The sequence below is a fragment of the Haemaphysalis longicornis genome, unplaced genomic scaffold (assembly GCF_048455015.1).
Source record: "Haemaphysalis longicornis isolate Haplotype H1 unplaced genomic scaffold, Haemaphysalis longicornis Haplotype H1 scaffold_1, whole genome shotgun sequence".
Classification (NCBI taxonomy): Eukaryota; Metazoa; Arthropoda; class Arachnida; order Ixodida; family Ixodidae; genus Haemaphysalis; species Haemaphysalis longicornis.
The window spans coordinates 399,675,887-399,693,531 of NW_027526203.1; the positions used below are offsets into that span (position 1 = coordinate 399,675,887).

General features: G+C 44.9%; 1 protein-coding gene across 3 annotated transcripts in view; it reads left to right on the forward strand.

Moving 5' to 3' along the window:
• The window catches only part of Usp10 (ubiquitin specific protease 10), a 68,060-nt gene that overhangs the window by 34,805 nt on the left and 15,610 nt on the right, over positions 1-17,645 (forward strand). For all 3 annotated transcript variants that reach the window (XM_077686786.1, XM_077686787.1, XM_077686788.1), the window contains 3 exons: positions 3,656-3,747; positions 7,539-7,645; positions 15,351-15,486. In XM_077686786.1, the coding sequence (XP_077542912.1) occupies positions 3,656-3,747; positions 7,539-7,645; positions 15,351-15,486 (335 nt within the window). The remainder of the gene's footprint in view (positions 1-3,655; positions 3,748-7,538; positions 7,646-15,350; positions 15,487-17,645) is intronic.

The following is a 17,645-nucleotide window of genomic DNA, read 5'->3' on the forward strand; positions in this document are numbered from 1 at the left end:
TATGTGGCGACAATTTTCATTGCACAGTCAGCTGGCAATGGAAGCTACGGGAACGAGAAATCGTGAAATTTCGATTTTAAAAACAAGGCAATTACTGGGCAGGCATGAAACGCAAGCAGGCAGAGTTGGCATAGGAAAAAAAACTGCATTTCTTGGACGTATCTTGTATGTTCGCTCCGGCAATGTTCACGTCACTGCTGTTGTCGCGCACTTCAAGAGCTTCGCGCACCATGCTGTGACGCAGGCCGTACTATGCTTCGCGTGTGCATTGTGCCGCAGTGCACAAAGGTGCACACTTCACACGCCCCGTCAGTGTCTGGGGTTTACCATCCTGCTCCATCATCCACTTGTCGCAGAGTGCTGCCATCCAATCCCTGAACAGCTTGTTTAGAGCAACATCGAGAGGCTGAAGGATGGGAGTCAGACCTTTTAGGATGATCGCCAACTGATACTCGGCATTGGGCATTGTTCTCTTCACACGTTTTGCGATGTGCCCGTGGGATGAGTCGAGACCGCCTGGGTGCCGGAGCCAGACAAGACAGAACTAGAGCCACTCAATAAGTTACGCTTAAGAGTAACAGCACTGATGCACTCCAGTGGCCATTTTGGTGCCCGAGTCCAGGGTGGCCAGCTTTATACGCCCAACTGCGACCGACCTTGATGGGCGGAATTGGTTCTTGCGCCGCTTGGCAACCACCATGGCAGCCGTGTTTACTTTTCGAGGATTTTGAGACTGCGCCCCAGGGTGGCAGGGTCAGGGGGACTTAGTAAATGCATATAAAACGTACAATCCGAAAATAAGGTTTTCGAAAAAACAATCTTTTGGTCATTCCTCGCCATCCGATCTCCACGTCCCCCCTTATTAAGCCATCACAATGCTATCACACGACACATGTGGGCCAAAGCATCCTCACTCTTTTGTTGCAGCGGAAAAATGGCCGAGTTTGAATGCTTCCAAGAAACTTTTTTCTGTTGAGCTACTTGATACATTTAGTATTGCTATGCATAAAATTGTTTTGAATGCTTCCACAAAACTTTTCTCTTGAGCTACTTGATACATTTAGTATTGCTATGTATAAAATTGTAGCTTATACATTGCTCTTTCAAGCACATAATTGCAGATTTGTAAAAGGTACAATTATTTACAGTTTCTTCCTCAGATATACAGAAAAAAAAATGCATAGAAAAGTATACACACAATACGTGTAGGCAATTGTACCGAGCCTAGAAATTATTTTAGGAAATATAAGATAAACAAGTTGTTTCTACGTTCCTAATGCTGTGCACCAAGTTTTGGATTTTTACGGGCACACAAACCTAGCGGCCCTGATGGTTGTGCCACTCCGCGAAGCAACTCAAAAGTAGGTTGGTCTCTCTAAAATATGCATCCAAGCATACTTGTTTGCGTTCTCACTTAAAATCCTTATCACTTAGCGGTAAACAAGCGTAAAAAATCCAGCGCTCTTCAGAAGCGGCTTGCGGCACTTGGCAGCGCAACTTCGACATGAGTGCCAGGCTATCATGAAGGTGATAACGCGATACGGCATGGTGCATTCAGCAAAATATCCCCGCCGCACGTCGTCCAGACCCTACTCATGAAAGTAAAACTGCAGTCATCAGATAGGAAGCACGTTTTGTTTATCAATACAGTGCGAAGTCAAAAACGAACCTAACCTAGCAGCACCTGTCAATGTCTGAGGATGTTGAATGGTAGCGTCTTCATCAGAACAAAAATCTGACGAACCCACATCATTGCTAGTGATCACTGCTGCTGGGGTAAGAAAAATCAGCAGATGTGGCTGCCGAAGCCCGTCACAGCTGTCCATGTTAGCAGAGTGAGCCTTGAAGTGGAAGCCAGTTTCGCTCAACTTGCCGCTATTGCGGGTTCAAATTTCACTCTCGACGCAATCTTTCTACGCGAAATGTAAACAAACATTAATGAAATCGAAAAAGGAGTTGCCAATAAATACGCCACATGGTGTTCGTTGTCCACAAGGCGCCGTTTTTAGCTTTCACGGGACCTTTGAAATCATCAGAACTCTGTGTCCGATGGCCTGTGGTGCCGTAGGAAAAGAGTTAAAAGTTCTCTTCAGCACTCTTTCAGGCCTCACCATTGCTCCAGATGTTGAAAACTGCACTTGCAGAAGCAAGGCTTCACAGTGGCTGCAAAACAGTGTGCAATTGCCATTTTCGGGCACAGCAATTAATACGTGCAGTATAACCTTATTACGACAGATCTGCTAGCAACAGATATTCAATACGCAATGTACTGACTTGCAATATCTAGTTTTTATTCCTATCTATGCCATTGATTAAACTGTTTACTGCGGATTCTGTTACTGCGAACATTTAGATGGATTCAATGGTTAGCAAGTCCATCGTTGCACCTCTATAGTGGACCTTGGTTTCAAGTGCAGGCAACTTTTCATTTCATACGTTTGTACTGTTTGTATTTTGCCGTGTTTGTGTTTCTAATTTGCTAACGTGATCAAACTAAAAGAATTTGAAACAATAAGCGTAATCGGGACTTTAGAAGTGAAACTTTTTACTTGCCAAGAGCCAGCACTGTTAAGTGCATGCAGTCACACACTTAGTCAACTGATAGGATATAAAATTTAACAGTGTTAGTGGAAAAGATTGAATGTTTGTAGTGTACGAAAGCTACCATAGTCAAAACAAAAGATAATGAAAGCCTCCGTACAATGTAAATAGTTCAATCTCCAAGCTTAGCAACAAGACCTTTACTTGCACTTTGTTGACGTTAATGTGGAGACAATAAAAACGGAAGTGTAGGTTGAAGAAGTGAAAGAGCAGTAACAATAGTATGAGTGAATGAAAAGATGGAGACGATTCCATGCAACAGGAGCGGGGCAGTTGCAAGAAGACTCGTGCGCGGGATTTTGTGACGTGCTTCATAACGTCACAGGAGGATGAAACCGCAGAAAAACCCGTCATCCTGATTGTTTGTTGGCCCTAGTTTAAATGCCAACCTGTTCCAGTTGTAACTGAATCTTGAAAAATGACCAGCATACTTTTTTTTATTTTAAACAGTCGAAAAGTCTGAACTGCGGTTTTAACAGACCCCATCCGTCCATGATTCCATCAAAGTCTGTAGTGAAATTATTTGGATTGTTAATACTTCTTTTACAGCAGACTGAAATCATGACCACTATCATGGTCTGTTTAACGAGATTGTAGTTTGACAAATTGACTGCCAATGCACATTTCCCTGTGGGAGCTATACAGGCCGTGTGGTCTGAAGCTTGAGAGTTGGGTAAATGCATCAAGTGAGCAAATCAAAAAGGTTCTGTTGTAATGAAATGGTTGGTATGGTATGCACTTTGTTGAAGCGAAGAAGTGTGCCAAATTTCTGTATTACCAACACCTTGTCTTGGCTGCAGTCACCAAATGTTGCATATTATAAAAGAAAAATTTGAACATGTGGAAATTTATCTTGTGTATTGGTGAATCTTGAAGGTGGGTGATCTTTAGTTTGATGCTGTTTGAGAAGGTCAAATAAGTGTGGCAGCAAATGTGGCCGCATTACTCATAGCAAAACACGCTGTTCTGCCCGTGAACGTAGTTCCAGGAATCTGGCAGAGAGCACTTGCTGTTTGCTATGTAAATGCTGATGTATGCATGTGTATGCTTGCAGGGGCTTTACACAGCTGCACTGTCAATCACACTCCCCCGATGATCCAGCCCAGGGGCCTGGAAAATGGCAAGAACTGGTGCTACATGAATGCTGTATCCTTTCACCACAGGTGGTCATACCATTTCCGGTTCTCTGGGCGCTTGCCTGTGCTTAGGTGACATGCCACACGCAGTAAAAGGCACTAAGACAATCACGCTGCGTTGCTGTTCCTTTTGTAAGGGAGAGACCAGTTTGTCGTGCGAGCGGAGCCTAACCAAATTATCTCGTTTGAATCAAAACGAGTTGACCTTATATGCACAGTTATTTTACGAATGTCGTTGCTATCATTGCCTCGTCCAGCTGTACTATCACGCCGCAGAATAGCACTGAACTTATTTAATGCACTAACTGCAGGTTTTAGAATGCTACTTGTACTCGAGTTGACGCAAGTACTGGGTGAAATATTCAGTTCGCTATTCAACATATTATAATAAGAAGACATTTCGTCTTTGTATGTATTGACTTGGTCAGTGACTGCATTACTGTTTCTTCAACAAAAGATGCTGTTGTCCCTTCCTTCGAGACGCATTCACATTCGAGACGCATTCAGGAATTGGGAGCTTTGTGGGGTAACGTGCCCGCCTAACAAAATTCGCTAAACTGAAAGCGTGGGAATTTGAAACAAATGATTTTCAGGCCGTTCAATGTAATTAATTATTGCGCGCTGAAGTATTTAATGTGCTGTTTCGGGTTTGCCAGACCATTAAGCATAGATAAAAGCAATAAAAGTGGAACATAAAATTTTCGTCTCTGCACTCCTTTAAGGGGGGACGCGGGTCTTAGAATGGTCAAAAATGGCCAAAATTTCGATTTTGAGAAAATCCAATTTTTGGAATTATTGTACCTTCAAGCACCTGCCTTCAAAATATCAACGCGAAATTCCATCGGGAAATACTCTAAAATCATGTTTTGAAACGCCTCGAGGGCCACGAAATGCCCCGAATTGGGCAAAAGTTGCTTCAAATTCCCGCGCGCCCCGCGGGCGAAGCAGCCGACCGATCGCCGCCATCTTGGTCTTGTTTTGAAGCTTGTTTCTTTGTGCGCATTTTGCGATATCTCAAAATGGCGTCGCTTGAGTAGAACGACCGCCCTTGCCAGTTTTCCGAAGGCACCTTCTCGGCCGTCGATTGGCTAGAGCGGGCGCGCGCGGTTTGAGTTCGCCATACGACCCCTCCCATTGGTCGGCGCGACTGCTGTCATGGCGGTCGCCATCATGGCGTCTGCTACGCACGTCTGACGGAGTCCGCTCTTCTGGCGCAGCGCTCACTTAGAGCAGTTTTTTTTACAGTTTCTTTTAATTCTTCCATCGCGTACTTTCGTGAATGATGCCAGGAGACGTACGTTTGAAGAAGACGACCCGTCATGCGCACGGGAAGCGAAAGCGTCGTCCGCCTATCCCAAGGTCGCGTGGTGCGACTTCGGGCCGCTCGACTCCGCCGGATGAGAATCGTTCGCCGCCTCGTATTGCCTCGCCTGCCCCATCGCCTGACCAACCACCTCCGGAATCCATACCTGGCCCAAGCACGTCCTGCCGGCTTGACACGAGGTATTACACGGCGGAGGAGATCGCCGCGCGTACGGAACACGCGGACGAGGTCAAGCGCGGAATGGAGACCAAGTCAGCAACGCAGCGGAAATTCGACCTCCTTGAAGTGGATTTGGCGCACTCAGAGGAAGAATCCGGCACAGATTTTGTCTTAGTGGATTTTGCAATGCTGAAGGACCTTTTTGCGCACGTCAGGTGCGGCAAGTGCGGGCTGGCGGCGCTGGATTTGAGGAAGCCTGACCGGCAGTACGGCCTCGCCGTGAAGCTCGAGGTGACGTGCTCGGTTTATGAACACCGTGTGGAACGTTTTTCCTCGCCAAGGACCGAATGATCTGGCAATATCACTCTTTTTGAAGTGAATATGAGGGCTTTGAAAAGTATTCAAAGCATCGGGAAGGGGGTGACTGCTCTGTCAGATTTTTGTGCTGGTATGAACTTGTCCCACAGAGGCCTGCACCACAAGACATTCCAAGCGCACTTGAGGAAAGTGGTTCAGGTTTGCGAGGACACTGCAGCAGCCTCTGAAGCTGATAGTGTGCGTGCCATCAAGGACTTGTACTCGGACCTTGGTCAGCCGCCAAACAACATAGATGTGATGTTTGATGGCACGTGGATGACAAGGGGACCGTTGTCGCACATTGGAGTGGGCTGCATCATTGAAGTGTACACCGGCTCGGTGATTGATCATGTAGTCCTCTCTAACTTTCGCTTAGGTTGCGCCATCGGACCCAAAGCTTCAGATGAGGGCTACGAAGATTGGCTGGCAGACCATGAGTGTCAGCGAAACATTGACTGTGGTGCAGGGCGCATGGAGGTAGAGGCAGCCCTGATAACGTTCAAGCGCTCGCTCTTCGAGAATGGGCTGCGGTACACAACCGTGATGTCCGATGGAGATAGCCGCACCATGCACGGCTTGAAGGAAAAAGGCGTCTATGGGTTTATCCCCGTAGGCCAAGAAAGTTTGCCTTTCGGCTACATTTATTTTCCCCAAAAGACTCTTTTGAGGGCCAACAACATGATGCATTTGCGGAAAACGCACTGCGCAGTGTCCCACCCCTGTATCCTCTCAAACTTCCAGCATAAAAACCGCGAATGAAATAGCCTCACCAAAGAACAAAAAAAGGGGGACACCTAAAGCAAGTTTCACCCTCATACTTTTGCCGTACACAATATTCTGGGTACCACAGTGCACTGTAATAGATGATGGCACTTCACGAAGGACTGTTGCAGTTTTCACGACGCCAGCAAGACACCACCAGATTTCACAACGCTAACAAAATGCCAACCGATTCAAAGTCAATAAATTTTGCTAAATTCCTGATGGGGTCCGTTCCTTGGCCTTTTGTATCTCCTGTTCTAGTTGACATTTTTGGAATCCAAAGACAGATTTGAAAATGGGAAGAACATGTCTTTGTTACTGGGAAAATTTGAAGCTACACTACTGACGATTCATCTCATAACACATGGCCAAACTTCAAATGCAGTTTTCTCAGTTTCATATTTTTGGACACTTCCCTCAGCCTTACGCAGCTTTTTGGAAACTTCTTTTTGCTTCACAAGGTCAATCTTGGTACCATTTTTTTCAGTACAGCCTGAGGCAGCCGATGACATTCTTAGTTTTTCTGTTTAGGCTACGCATAAATAATGACTTGCAGTTATTTTGATGAGCCAAAATATCCAATACTGCCATTTTTTGTACTTGACATATTTTTTAGGATGCCGTGACTTTAGAGAAAAACGAAGAATGTCATCGGGTATGGGAACTCTCTGGCTATCCATTCATGTAATTAAAAGCGACAACATGCAATGCGAAAGTTCATTAAAGCTGCGTAAGAAATTACCTAATTGCGGTTTAGACTTTGTATGATAACTTTTGAACTAACAGCACCAGCTCAAATATAATTGCATATTTGAAATCTACAGAGAAAAGCACATCCGTGTGCAAATTTTCATAAGTTTCTACCCATAAATAAAAAAGTTAGTTTTAAGACCCTCGTCCCCCCTTAAGTGCCCCGAGGAGTTTTTTTCGTCCTATTTATTTATACTTTTGAAACATGCGTGTTTTGTACCAGCTTGATAAAGGGACGCTTAAGTGAATTTGTCTAACTTTTGTTCCTTTCGTGGCTACAAGCTACCTCCAGTGGCTGCCATGAGACAACCTTGCAGTCGTAGCAAGGTTGTGTGTTGTCTTCGTGGTCCCCCTGTAGCCTAATAGAAAGGGCAGGTGGGCACCAGGAGCAGTCCTATCATTTGCTTGTTGCCACCGACTGGTGGTGGTTCCTTGACATGTGCGACCAGAACCTGCAAGCCTTGCTGGCTTGTCCCGCCTTCTACAACCTGCTTTGGAGCCTACCCTTAGTGCCCGGCATTCCTGGCTCAAAAGCAACACCTCTCCTGGAGTGCCTGTAGGTACCTTTGCTTTGATACCTTTTTTCACTTATAAAGGCGAACTGCTCTGAGGTTTCACCTTGGCCGGAATGATTTCGAGTGTGCCGTTTGGGCCACCAAATGAACTGGGACATGACGAAGTATTTAACACTTTCCTGCCCATGAGAAAAGCAGTGACTATGAGTAGTCTAGTAAATAATTTTTTTTTTCCGGTCAAAAAGTACGGTATTGAATTGTGGAAGACCAAATTTCATTTGCAGGGGTCATTGTTTGAAACAAATTTTTATTTGAAAAAAAAAAAAAGCTCGACAAAAAATGAGCAAAAACGGCGGTGTTGCTCCAAAGAGGAAAAAAAAAAACGAAAAAAATTAGGATATACCTTGTGTACATATACTATCAGTGCAAAGCTCTTGTAAATATTATGTGCCTAACTAAAATTTCTTGACTTACAAAAAAAAAAAATGTTTGCACTAGTGAGTTTCATGCCACAGTGCAAAACAGGTCCTCAAAACATAGGTTGGCTACAAATGCATCGCATAAAACATTTGTTTTATAGTTTCAATACTTTTGCCACAACGCAAGGTACTGACCACTATGCAACCAGTGCATACTGCCTGTTAAGACATGCGGAGCAGAAACGTGGCACCTGACTAAACAAATGGAAAGCAAACTTGGATCAGCTCAACGGGCCATGGAATGAATATTGGTAGGAGTAACACTTCGTAACAGGAAACAAGCTTCCTGGATCAGGGAACAAACTCGAGTAGATGATATAGTTAAAGTAAAGAAAAAGGAATAAACTTGGGCTGGCCATGTAGTGAGATGAACCGACAACTGGTGAACAATTATGGTAACAGTGGATACCAAGAGATGGGTCTAAAAGAGGCGGAGGCCAATGACACAATGGATGGAGGAAATACAGAAGTTCGGTGGCCAGCAGTGGACTCGAGCGGCGCAGGACAGAAGCTCTTGGAAGTCAGTGGGAGATGCCTTCGTCCTGCGGTGGGCCTAAGTAGGTTGATGGTGATGATGATTATGACTTGCATTTTCTGGAGTATGTGTCGGGCACAATGGCTGTTCCATTTGCGGCATTCAGCGCCCAATCTGTTTACTTGCGCCATCCTGCGCCGAACCACCCCACTGTGCCAAACTCCGTTATTAGCGCCATCCTGCACCGCAGAGCCGAAATTGAGCCACGAGATTTGACTACCATGGGGTACCGTGCATAAAAACTAAGCAGAAACATAGTGTTTTTGGTTTCTATCTGTTATGGTTCTGGTTTCATCAAATCTGTGGAAGTTGGGTTTTGCTTAGCTGTCGCATTTGCACGATTTTGTTTGCCGGTGCTGGCCTCTGCACTGCAATCGAAAATGACCAAAAATGAGTGAAATGTATTTGTGTCGCATCGTAAACAGGTGGAAAACAGGATAACATTCGCATGAAAGGTAGTAGTTTATTGGAGGTGAACTTCAATTAGTCAGCCATTTTTGTGGAGTGTAGCTGCACGTATTGAACAAATCGGGTTTTGGATGTTTTCCCCTTGCTTGTTAATTCGGTTTGCCTTTGGTGTTAGGTAATGACTCATTTTTGCCTTTGAAGTTTGGGGTTAGCTTTGCCTATGTGGAGGACGGTCCAACATTAATTATACCTTGTAACACACACTCGTTACGTAGTCCTACGGGGCATGTTTGTCGACTCTCGCAACCCCGTGAAGACATGTTCTGTTTTGCATGCTCAGGAACCTGTGCGATAGAAAAAAAAAATTATTTTCAAGCAAACCCCTTCTTTTATGTAATGCCGCTGTTAGTTCGCTTAACACTCCCATCTGCAGACACAAAGCGAGGCCTGTTATCTGATCCCCTTTGGCTCTGCGCATGAGGTTTACCCTATGAATGGGGACAACCCGGCACACTCACTGGGCCCAAGGGTAGGTAACTCTGCATATTGTAAATTTCCAGATATAGTACAAGAACTGCGTTCCTTGTTTTGGAGTAGGTTCTAGTGCACGGCAGAACGCCTAATATAGTAAATTAATATATTAACTTAATTGGCAGGGGGTTGGCACAACACCGTGCACCAGCTCCCTGCCAAATGGCCTTCCTGGCTGCTTCAAACCTGTTACAAAAGGCAGGCTCCCAAGACTGCTCCCCAACCTATGTACACTGTTTCACCCCTGTTGTGTTGAACAGGGGTATCAGGCTGTGGGTCAGTTTGGTGCATGGTCACTTTTAGTGCTGAAATCCCATGACAAAAAGTTGTGTGTAGAATCGTCCAGATCACTAAAAATGCTGTGTTTCCGCAGCGCTGTAGCGCACAATGTCGACACCATCTCCATATCATCCGAGCGCCCGTCACTTTATCCCAGTGGTGCTTTAAAAAATTGCGACGCATGCCAGTTATCAGAGCGCATTCGGAAAGCGCCGGATTTTAACTATTTCGTGACTGTGGAAAAACCTGTTGTTTTTGGGTAGTCCAGGAAATATTTTTCCTGCTACAGAAAATGATTGGTGTGAAAGTGTAAGATATGAAATGATAGAGGAAGGATAGGGCTTTCCAACAGTAACAATTTCACACAAAATTATTACGAATCTTATAAAAAAAAATTATCAAAACAAAGAAAAGTAACGAATAGAAAACAAAATTGATGAAAACATCAATGCTACTTTGCACAGGGTGCACATAAAAACAATTTAAAATATGCACAATATACACAAGGCCCTTATAGAATAATACTGCAAATATGAGCGGTGTAAGTACGAAAGTTATTTACTTCCATACAAAAATATAAACATTAGTGCCCATCATGCCATCGTGCGAAGCAGTTTCTCGATACGGAGAAAGACAGGTTGGCTGTGCATGTTTTACAGATATTTTTCTGCTCAATTCCTTTCCTTAATTTTTTGCACAGTGTGCAGTTCTGGTATTTCTTCTTTGTGGTTGGTGCTGGGGACCCTGAGGTGCAGTTTTAGCGTACACAACAGGAGGGAGGGTGGGGCCCGCGAGATGTTGCTCATCACAGCCCAGCAGCTGTTCATTGAGCTCAAGTCTGAAAGTGAACTGATTGAAGTGCAAGATCCATGACAGCTCCGGAACTTTTGAGTGCTGCCGACAAAATCGACGGCTCTGACGAACCGTCACTCGCTACTCAGGAGCGATACGCCAAGGTCAACTTCGGGACATCTTCTCCGAGAGAACCTGACCTTTGTGCAGCTGGCGCCTGTGACCTTTAGAACAGGCAGGATTACATCAACACGTGCCCGCAATAGAACGACCGGAGGAGTTAGCGAAACTCAATGGCAGATACCTGTTGATGTTCCGGGGCACTATGATGCATTTTCGTCTTCTGTACTGAAGTCTGACGAATCCAAGTCGTCGTCCGCGACGTGCTGCTAGCATCATCCAAAGATAGTAGCTCAGGTTCATCGGAATCTGCCGAAATTCGCCAATCGCGTGGAGCATCGGCAAGCGTCGATGACGCCATAATTGAAGCCACGTGAGCTCGCCTCCCCGCTGGTTAAGGTCAGATAAAATCCAGCGCAGAAAGGAAACTCAAAAGCGCAACTGATGAAATACTTCCTCCTTTACTTTTTGGGTGGCGATGTTCAGAGGCGCTCGGAGAGCGCCAAAACTTGAATTTGTATTCATCGATACCATATTATTGATGGGAATAGGCGCAGTCACGAAAGTGTTAATGGGAAACATCAGAATTTGAACTTGAAAGCGCTAGTATACTATTGATTTGACTAGGCATTGAAGTGGTAAAGTGGGCAGCAACTGTGCTGCACCTGCCCGTGGATCGTGCAAACAGCCATGAAACTAAAGTGACATTGCGTCCAGCTGGGTACTTGTCCTGCCGGCTCGCCACAGAGCTATAGAACCGGTTGAGCTTCACCAGGCATACTTCACCCAAGGCTGCCACGCATGCAAAGGGATTACACAAGCTTTCTCCCGAACTGCTGGTTGGCTGCTATGTCACTTAAGCCTCGCCGTAATAATGGTCACCCTTTTCTCAATCCTGTTTCAGAATCCGAATTTTTGCTGGCATATTTCGGGTTTTTTTTTTTTTTTTATGGCAGTTTTTTTTTTTTTTTTTTTTTTTTTTTTTAAGTCAAGACTATACGCAAATAAGGTTTTCAAGAGTTCGAAATTTTAACTGCAGTTGGCCTTCTAAAAGGACGCTAAGGGCGGAGTAACACAGTTCTGGTCTTCCATAACCCCTGTTTACAACAAATGATTTCTTGCCATAGTTATCCCAAACTTTTAATTAAATGTAGGCAATTTAATTCATTTTACAATTGGTAACGATATTGCTTTGAATTTTCAGAAAATGGTACACTGCTCTTGAGGACATTTTTGTTATTTTTTAACTTACGTGCTTGAGATTTACACATTGGGGGTATTTCAACATCCTGAGCACAAATATGCAGTCAGTTTCCTTCTATGGGGTGTAAGTTTAGAGTTGCGCAACATGTTATGTCACTTTGTTTCAGGCAATTTTTTTCATTATGTACCTATAAAATACTCAAATAGCTTTTATCCCTTTGTGCTCTAGAAGGACCAGGGAGTGCACCTATACCACTGCAGTAATTTTAGCATGGTTTCTGCAAATGCTGTAAAATTCATAAATGTCAGGTCATCAATTTACAATGTTTTTGTAAAACTAACTGCATAAAACCTTGTGCCAGCAAAAAGAAATTCTGTATTTTGTGGTTTTATTCAACTGTTCAGTTCATAAGCTTTCGAATGCAGGAAAAATGATGTAAATCGAAACAGTACGTCCCCAGATATTGTACCCGACAGCTGACCATGTGGGGAAAAAATTGGTTCTGAGAAAACAGGACACGAAGTTTGCAAACATAGGCAAAAATGGTCATTTAGGCGACTTCAAAGGGTGACAGGTGTGTGAATACTTATGATACAGCTATGATATTTTGCAGGTACATTCTTTGGGACCTGTAGACTGCAAATAAAATTAATACAGAAAATTGATTTTTTGGCAAATTTTCGGTCCTCAAGACCAGTACTTAAAGGTGTTGTGCCACCAAATTTTAAGTCTGTAAAAAGCCTGCTGTAGGCTTCCTCTGCATGCAACGACCCAACACGAAGTTCCTCTGCATGCTGTACCCAACACGAAGTGCTGGGTACAGCAAGCGCTTAATATATATTTTAATTCGCTTCTAAAAATTACCTAAATGCTCTTCTGGAAATCGGGACCCATCGCTAGCGCCACTAACCATGACGTCAGTGAATTGCCAGTGCCGCAAAGTTTGTGACGTCATACAACGCTAGCGACTCGGGCGACGTGAACGTGAACTCCAGTTACCACAGTTTGTTTGGTCGCTTGGTCGTATCGACACACTATACCGATACGACGGCGACGACGACGCGACGCCGGCGAGTCGTTAAAACATCGGCCGACTGCCGAATTGCCAGACCGCGTTGTCACACCACGCCGACGGCGACACAAACACGTCGGCCGATGGAAAGTCGCCATAGTGTGACTGACTCGCCGACCGAAGACGCCAACAAAACCGGTCGCCTGACTGGTCGCACGACGCGTCGTCAATCGACCGAGAAGCGAGAACTGCGCCCCGACAACATTCGTGCCGCAATGAACGCGGCTCTATTTTGTTAGTTTCTGGAGGGTAATAAGCTCAGTAAGTTCCATGAAGCCCATACAACTCAACACTAGCGCTAATGCGATCCGTATTTTGGCGTTCGACGCTTCGGCCGTGCTCTTCGGCGACGCCGCTACCCCGGAATGTGTGTGCGATCGGCTCGCCTGTAGAAAATATAAGGTCAGTTTCGTGCAGAAGAACAGTTACGTAGGGTAATTTGGGTAATAAGGGATCAGTATCGGCAAAGGTTTTTAACGTAAAACGTAAAACCAAAGTACGGCAAGCACTATCCCTTCAGTGCAAAATCGCAGTCGCAGCCGGGCACACTTATTTTTGCGAGCGCTTTCGCAGAAGAGCAGAGTTGATGGCGATAAGCTGTCGCGGGGGCTTCGCGGAACCTTGCTGCGCAAGCGCTATTTAAAAAATGTGAGTTTACAAGCCAGGAATTCTGTAAACTAGCTAGTAAACACCGACGTACGACTCCAAGGATGGGCCTCCATCTAGTACACCGGCCATATCGCGAAGCGGAATCGTTTGTTCGCTGGCTCAGTGGTCTCGCGCGTTCCGCCCATCCGGTCAACGTTGCTGGTTCGATTCGCGGCGGGGGCAGCTTTTTTTTTTTTAGCGTTTTTTTTTAGCATTTTTATGGTTTGCAAATCCATGGTTTTCATTTGTCTGCATCCGAGGATGCAGACAAAGAATCCAGGTCGGAGCTGTCGCGGCTTGACGTGACGAGTTGGCGTGTTTACTTCCGTGGTGAAGCACGTATGTGGAGGAGCAGACGCCGCAGTAAAGTCGCAACGTACCGCAGCGCCGCATGGTAGACACGCGTGGCAGAGCGTCCGCGCAACCATAGCCTCCTATATAACCTACTAAAGGAGGCTATGGCGCAACGCTGTGACGTCACTGCTTGAATCGGCGCCCAGAAACCGAAACCGAATCCTGTTCACATGAATCGTGCGATAATAAATTTTTCACTCAGAATATGTGCGTGTGAGAGCATGTATCATGCTTTCTAACGAATTATAAAACGTTTGCAACAAAGAATGCACAAGCAACAAATTTGGTGGCACAACACCTTTAAAGGAGCACTGACACGAAATTTTCGTGTTACGTTTTTCGCTGCTGTGAGTGCCTATTAGCTCACTAATCATAGAATGGCACATTAGACGGTCGATAGCAGTGTAAACAATCATTACGGCAGTGTAAACAATCATCCACCATCCCCGCACGCCCACGCAGCATGACGTCAGTCTCAAAACCATGACGTGTACACACGGTGTAGAAGCGCGCGCCAACCGCAGCCAGCATGTCGGCCATGTCACGGGTGCCCTGACGTTGGCAGTTTGGGGCAAGTAGCAGATGACGTCATGCTGGCCCGGGCTTTCTCGTGCGGGCAGAGATTAAAATGGATTTAAAAAATGTTCTACTGAACGGCTACTATTGAAACTTGCTGGGGGATATCTCCTGATAAAAAGGAAGCATTTTACATAGTTATCTCGGCTTTGAAATTTCGTGTCACTACTCCTTTAAGAAATTAAAATTCCACGGCCACGGTGTCCACTTTTCTGATGGAGGCGAAAAGTGAAAATGCCTGTGTGTTCGCGATTTCGCTGCACGTTGAAGATCCCCAGGTGGCCAAAATTTTTATGGAGCCCTCCACTACGGCGAGCCTCATAACCTGTTTAGCTTCAGCACGCTATGCCAAGTAATTCACGAAAGCCTGTAGAAACTGCATTTTTATTTTGTATATTTCAGGTGTAGAGTGAGGCCTTCAGTGTTGTTCTACCAAACAAAAGGTGTCAATGCTAGGTGTGCAGACTGACTGTGTGACATTTGAGGCACGAGGAAACAAACATAGCTTGCCACGTCTACTGCCTCCTTGGGGCTGGTCACGAAGTGCTGTTTTCTATTTGGTGCACTGTTCTCTCTCTTGAGCCTCTAGCATCACGCCAGGAATGAAAGGCCAGGTATTGGTGACAGTCGCTCTTTGCGGGCCCCGAACTAGCTGCCAGCTCGTATAGTAGAGAACCGTATTCTGCGTTGCCTGTTTCATTGTGTTTGCATGTCTAAACGGGGCCGAACAACCACCCTTTCTTTCCAGCATGTACTTTTTGCAGTCATATGCAATCCCCTTGGTGCGGGAAACTGGCAAGAAGAACGAACTGGTTATTGGCTCTGCATATGACCCTGAACCATTCAGGGACTTGCTTATGAAAGTCAAGCCTGACTGCAAAAAAGTACGTCAAGTAGGGTTGCGTTTTCTGCCTGTTTGTTGCACCTGTTGCCGTGCCCCTTGGGATTCTTTAGGATCATGGGCGGCCTTTGTCTGTATTGCCCCAGTGGTTGGTCAGTTCAAGGGTCTATGAAGACAAAATACAAGTTTTATTCAAAAGAATTGGTGTTTGATATAGCCCCCAGCGCTTGTTCGGCAGCAAACAATGCTTCATTCACTGAGAAACAATGCAAGCCCAAAGTTTATTTCTCCCGCTAAATAGTGTGTTTCATTACGTCAGCGATGATCTATCCAGGTCAGCTACTTGAAACGGTTGTTAGTACTGTGACTAGGGCTGCAGCGAATGGCCCAATGTGTTTTGTATCCTCGTTCACTGTCCGTCCTCCCACATGGCGCTACGATACTGCTCAGGACCCGCTGTCTGCACCCATCTTGTTTTTGACCGAATTTGTGTTTGGCTAATTTTTGTTACGGTTCATAGCAATGGTTTCGTGAAACATTGGGTATGCTCAACAAATAGGGCCACAGAAGACAGTGTCGCTTATGCCAGGTGGCTAAATGTAAGCTCAACGCACCAGCACGCGCAGTACACACCGGTGTTTCTTTCTATGTTTACGTGTGCACTCGTAACTTACATCTTTTACCCCACCATTTTTACAGCCATGAAAAGGGTATGCATTAAATTTAAGCACAAAAGCTCGTTGTGGTAGCTTATATAAGCTAGCAGAATATGAGCTAGTGGGTTGTGTTATATATATCTATTATATAATATATATACGTTTTATATAATATCGGCTAGTGGGTCGCATGGCCATTCTCGTCACCCCCACCCCCCAGTTGTATAGCTGATTTGAGTGAAGTTTGCTAAAAGTGGTGTCAGTGCTATCCCAACGAGGCAATCTTGCTAATGAACCAAACTTGCATTTTGTCTTCATGGCCCCTTAAAGTCATACGTGATTAGTCACTGGTTCAAGTAATCACTTTCAATGGACAAAAATTTGGAATGGTGGTGTAGCTGCCTCATCTGTAATGTTTTAAGGTGTCTTTAAAATTGCCTCATGTGCTGACCTGGTTGTTGCCATTTTCCTGCACATTGATGAGCATGCCATATGTTTAGGGTTCTCTGTTGAGGTGGTGTATTTCGGAAATTTGTGGCGTAAAAATCTGACGCTAGTTGAACCCTTCGAGGGTCTTTTTTTTTTTCCCCCTCTCCCAAAATGTGACCCCCACGGAAGTTTTTTTTTTATTGCCGATTTAAATTCTTTGAATAAATCTATTTCGAGAAAAAATAATTTTTTTAGGCTGACAATAAAGGGACAAAACAAAATCATTTGTGTTGTTACATGCACGTGGTTTATCCATGTTGTAACACGAAAAAAAATTCTCAAAAAATTTCGTGGGCGCAAGAAGCGAGAAGTGCCAGGAGGACAAAACAGAGTAGCCACTGCGCACTCGCGTGTGAATGAATGTACTGGCGCACCGCTGTAGTAAAGCATAAAGAAAGGGAAAAAAAGCCATCCGTGCAAGAAAGTAATTTCATGCATTTCCGCAGTGTGGCAGCACATGCCAAACGAGAGAAAGATCGAAAAAGGCGCGCTTTTAAACTTAGAAGGGATGACGTACATGTATGTCTTTGACCATTTTGAAGGTGTTTGCCGGGGTTGTACATGTGCGTCATCGACCCCGGATGGGTTAAAATCAGCTGACCAGTGAGAAATCTCGTTTTTACTGATGTCTCTCAAATATTGAGTTTGCTTTTATGCAGAAGTTATTAGTGCCAGGAACATTCTTGGAGGTGTAAAACATGGAACACTTGTAATTTGCAATAAAAAAGAATTCATAGTTGGGGATAGGGAGTTTGCTTTGAGGCCTGTTGTTGTGTTTTGGTAGGCAAGTCTCGAGCATACGCCATAGTGGGAGGCTACACTGAAGCAAGCTTTAGTAGTTTGCCACTGAGGCAGCAAAATAATTTTGGCATCTGATGATAATTCCTGCTTAGCTTCATAGTGTCCGCAGTATTTTACTTTGCCAGCAGAATTTCATATCGGGCAGCAGCCTCATTTCAGGATGACAAATGTTCCAACGAAAAACTGGGTTTAGACCAATTTGATTTTTAAGGTAATTTGAGGCGGTTGTGGGTTCTGCCTGATGTTGAAGGATACT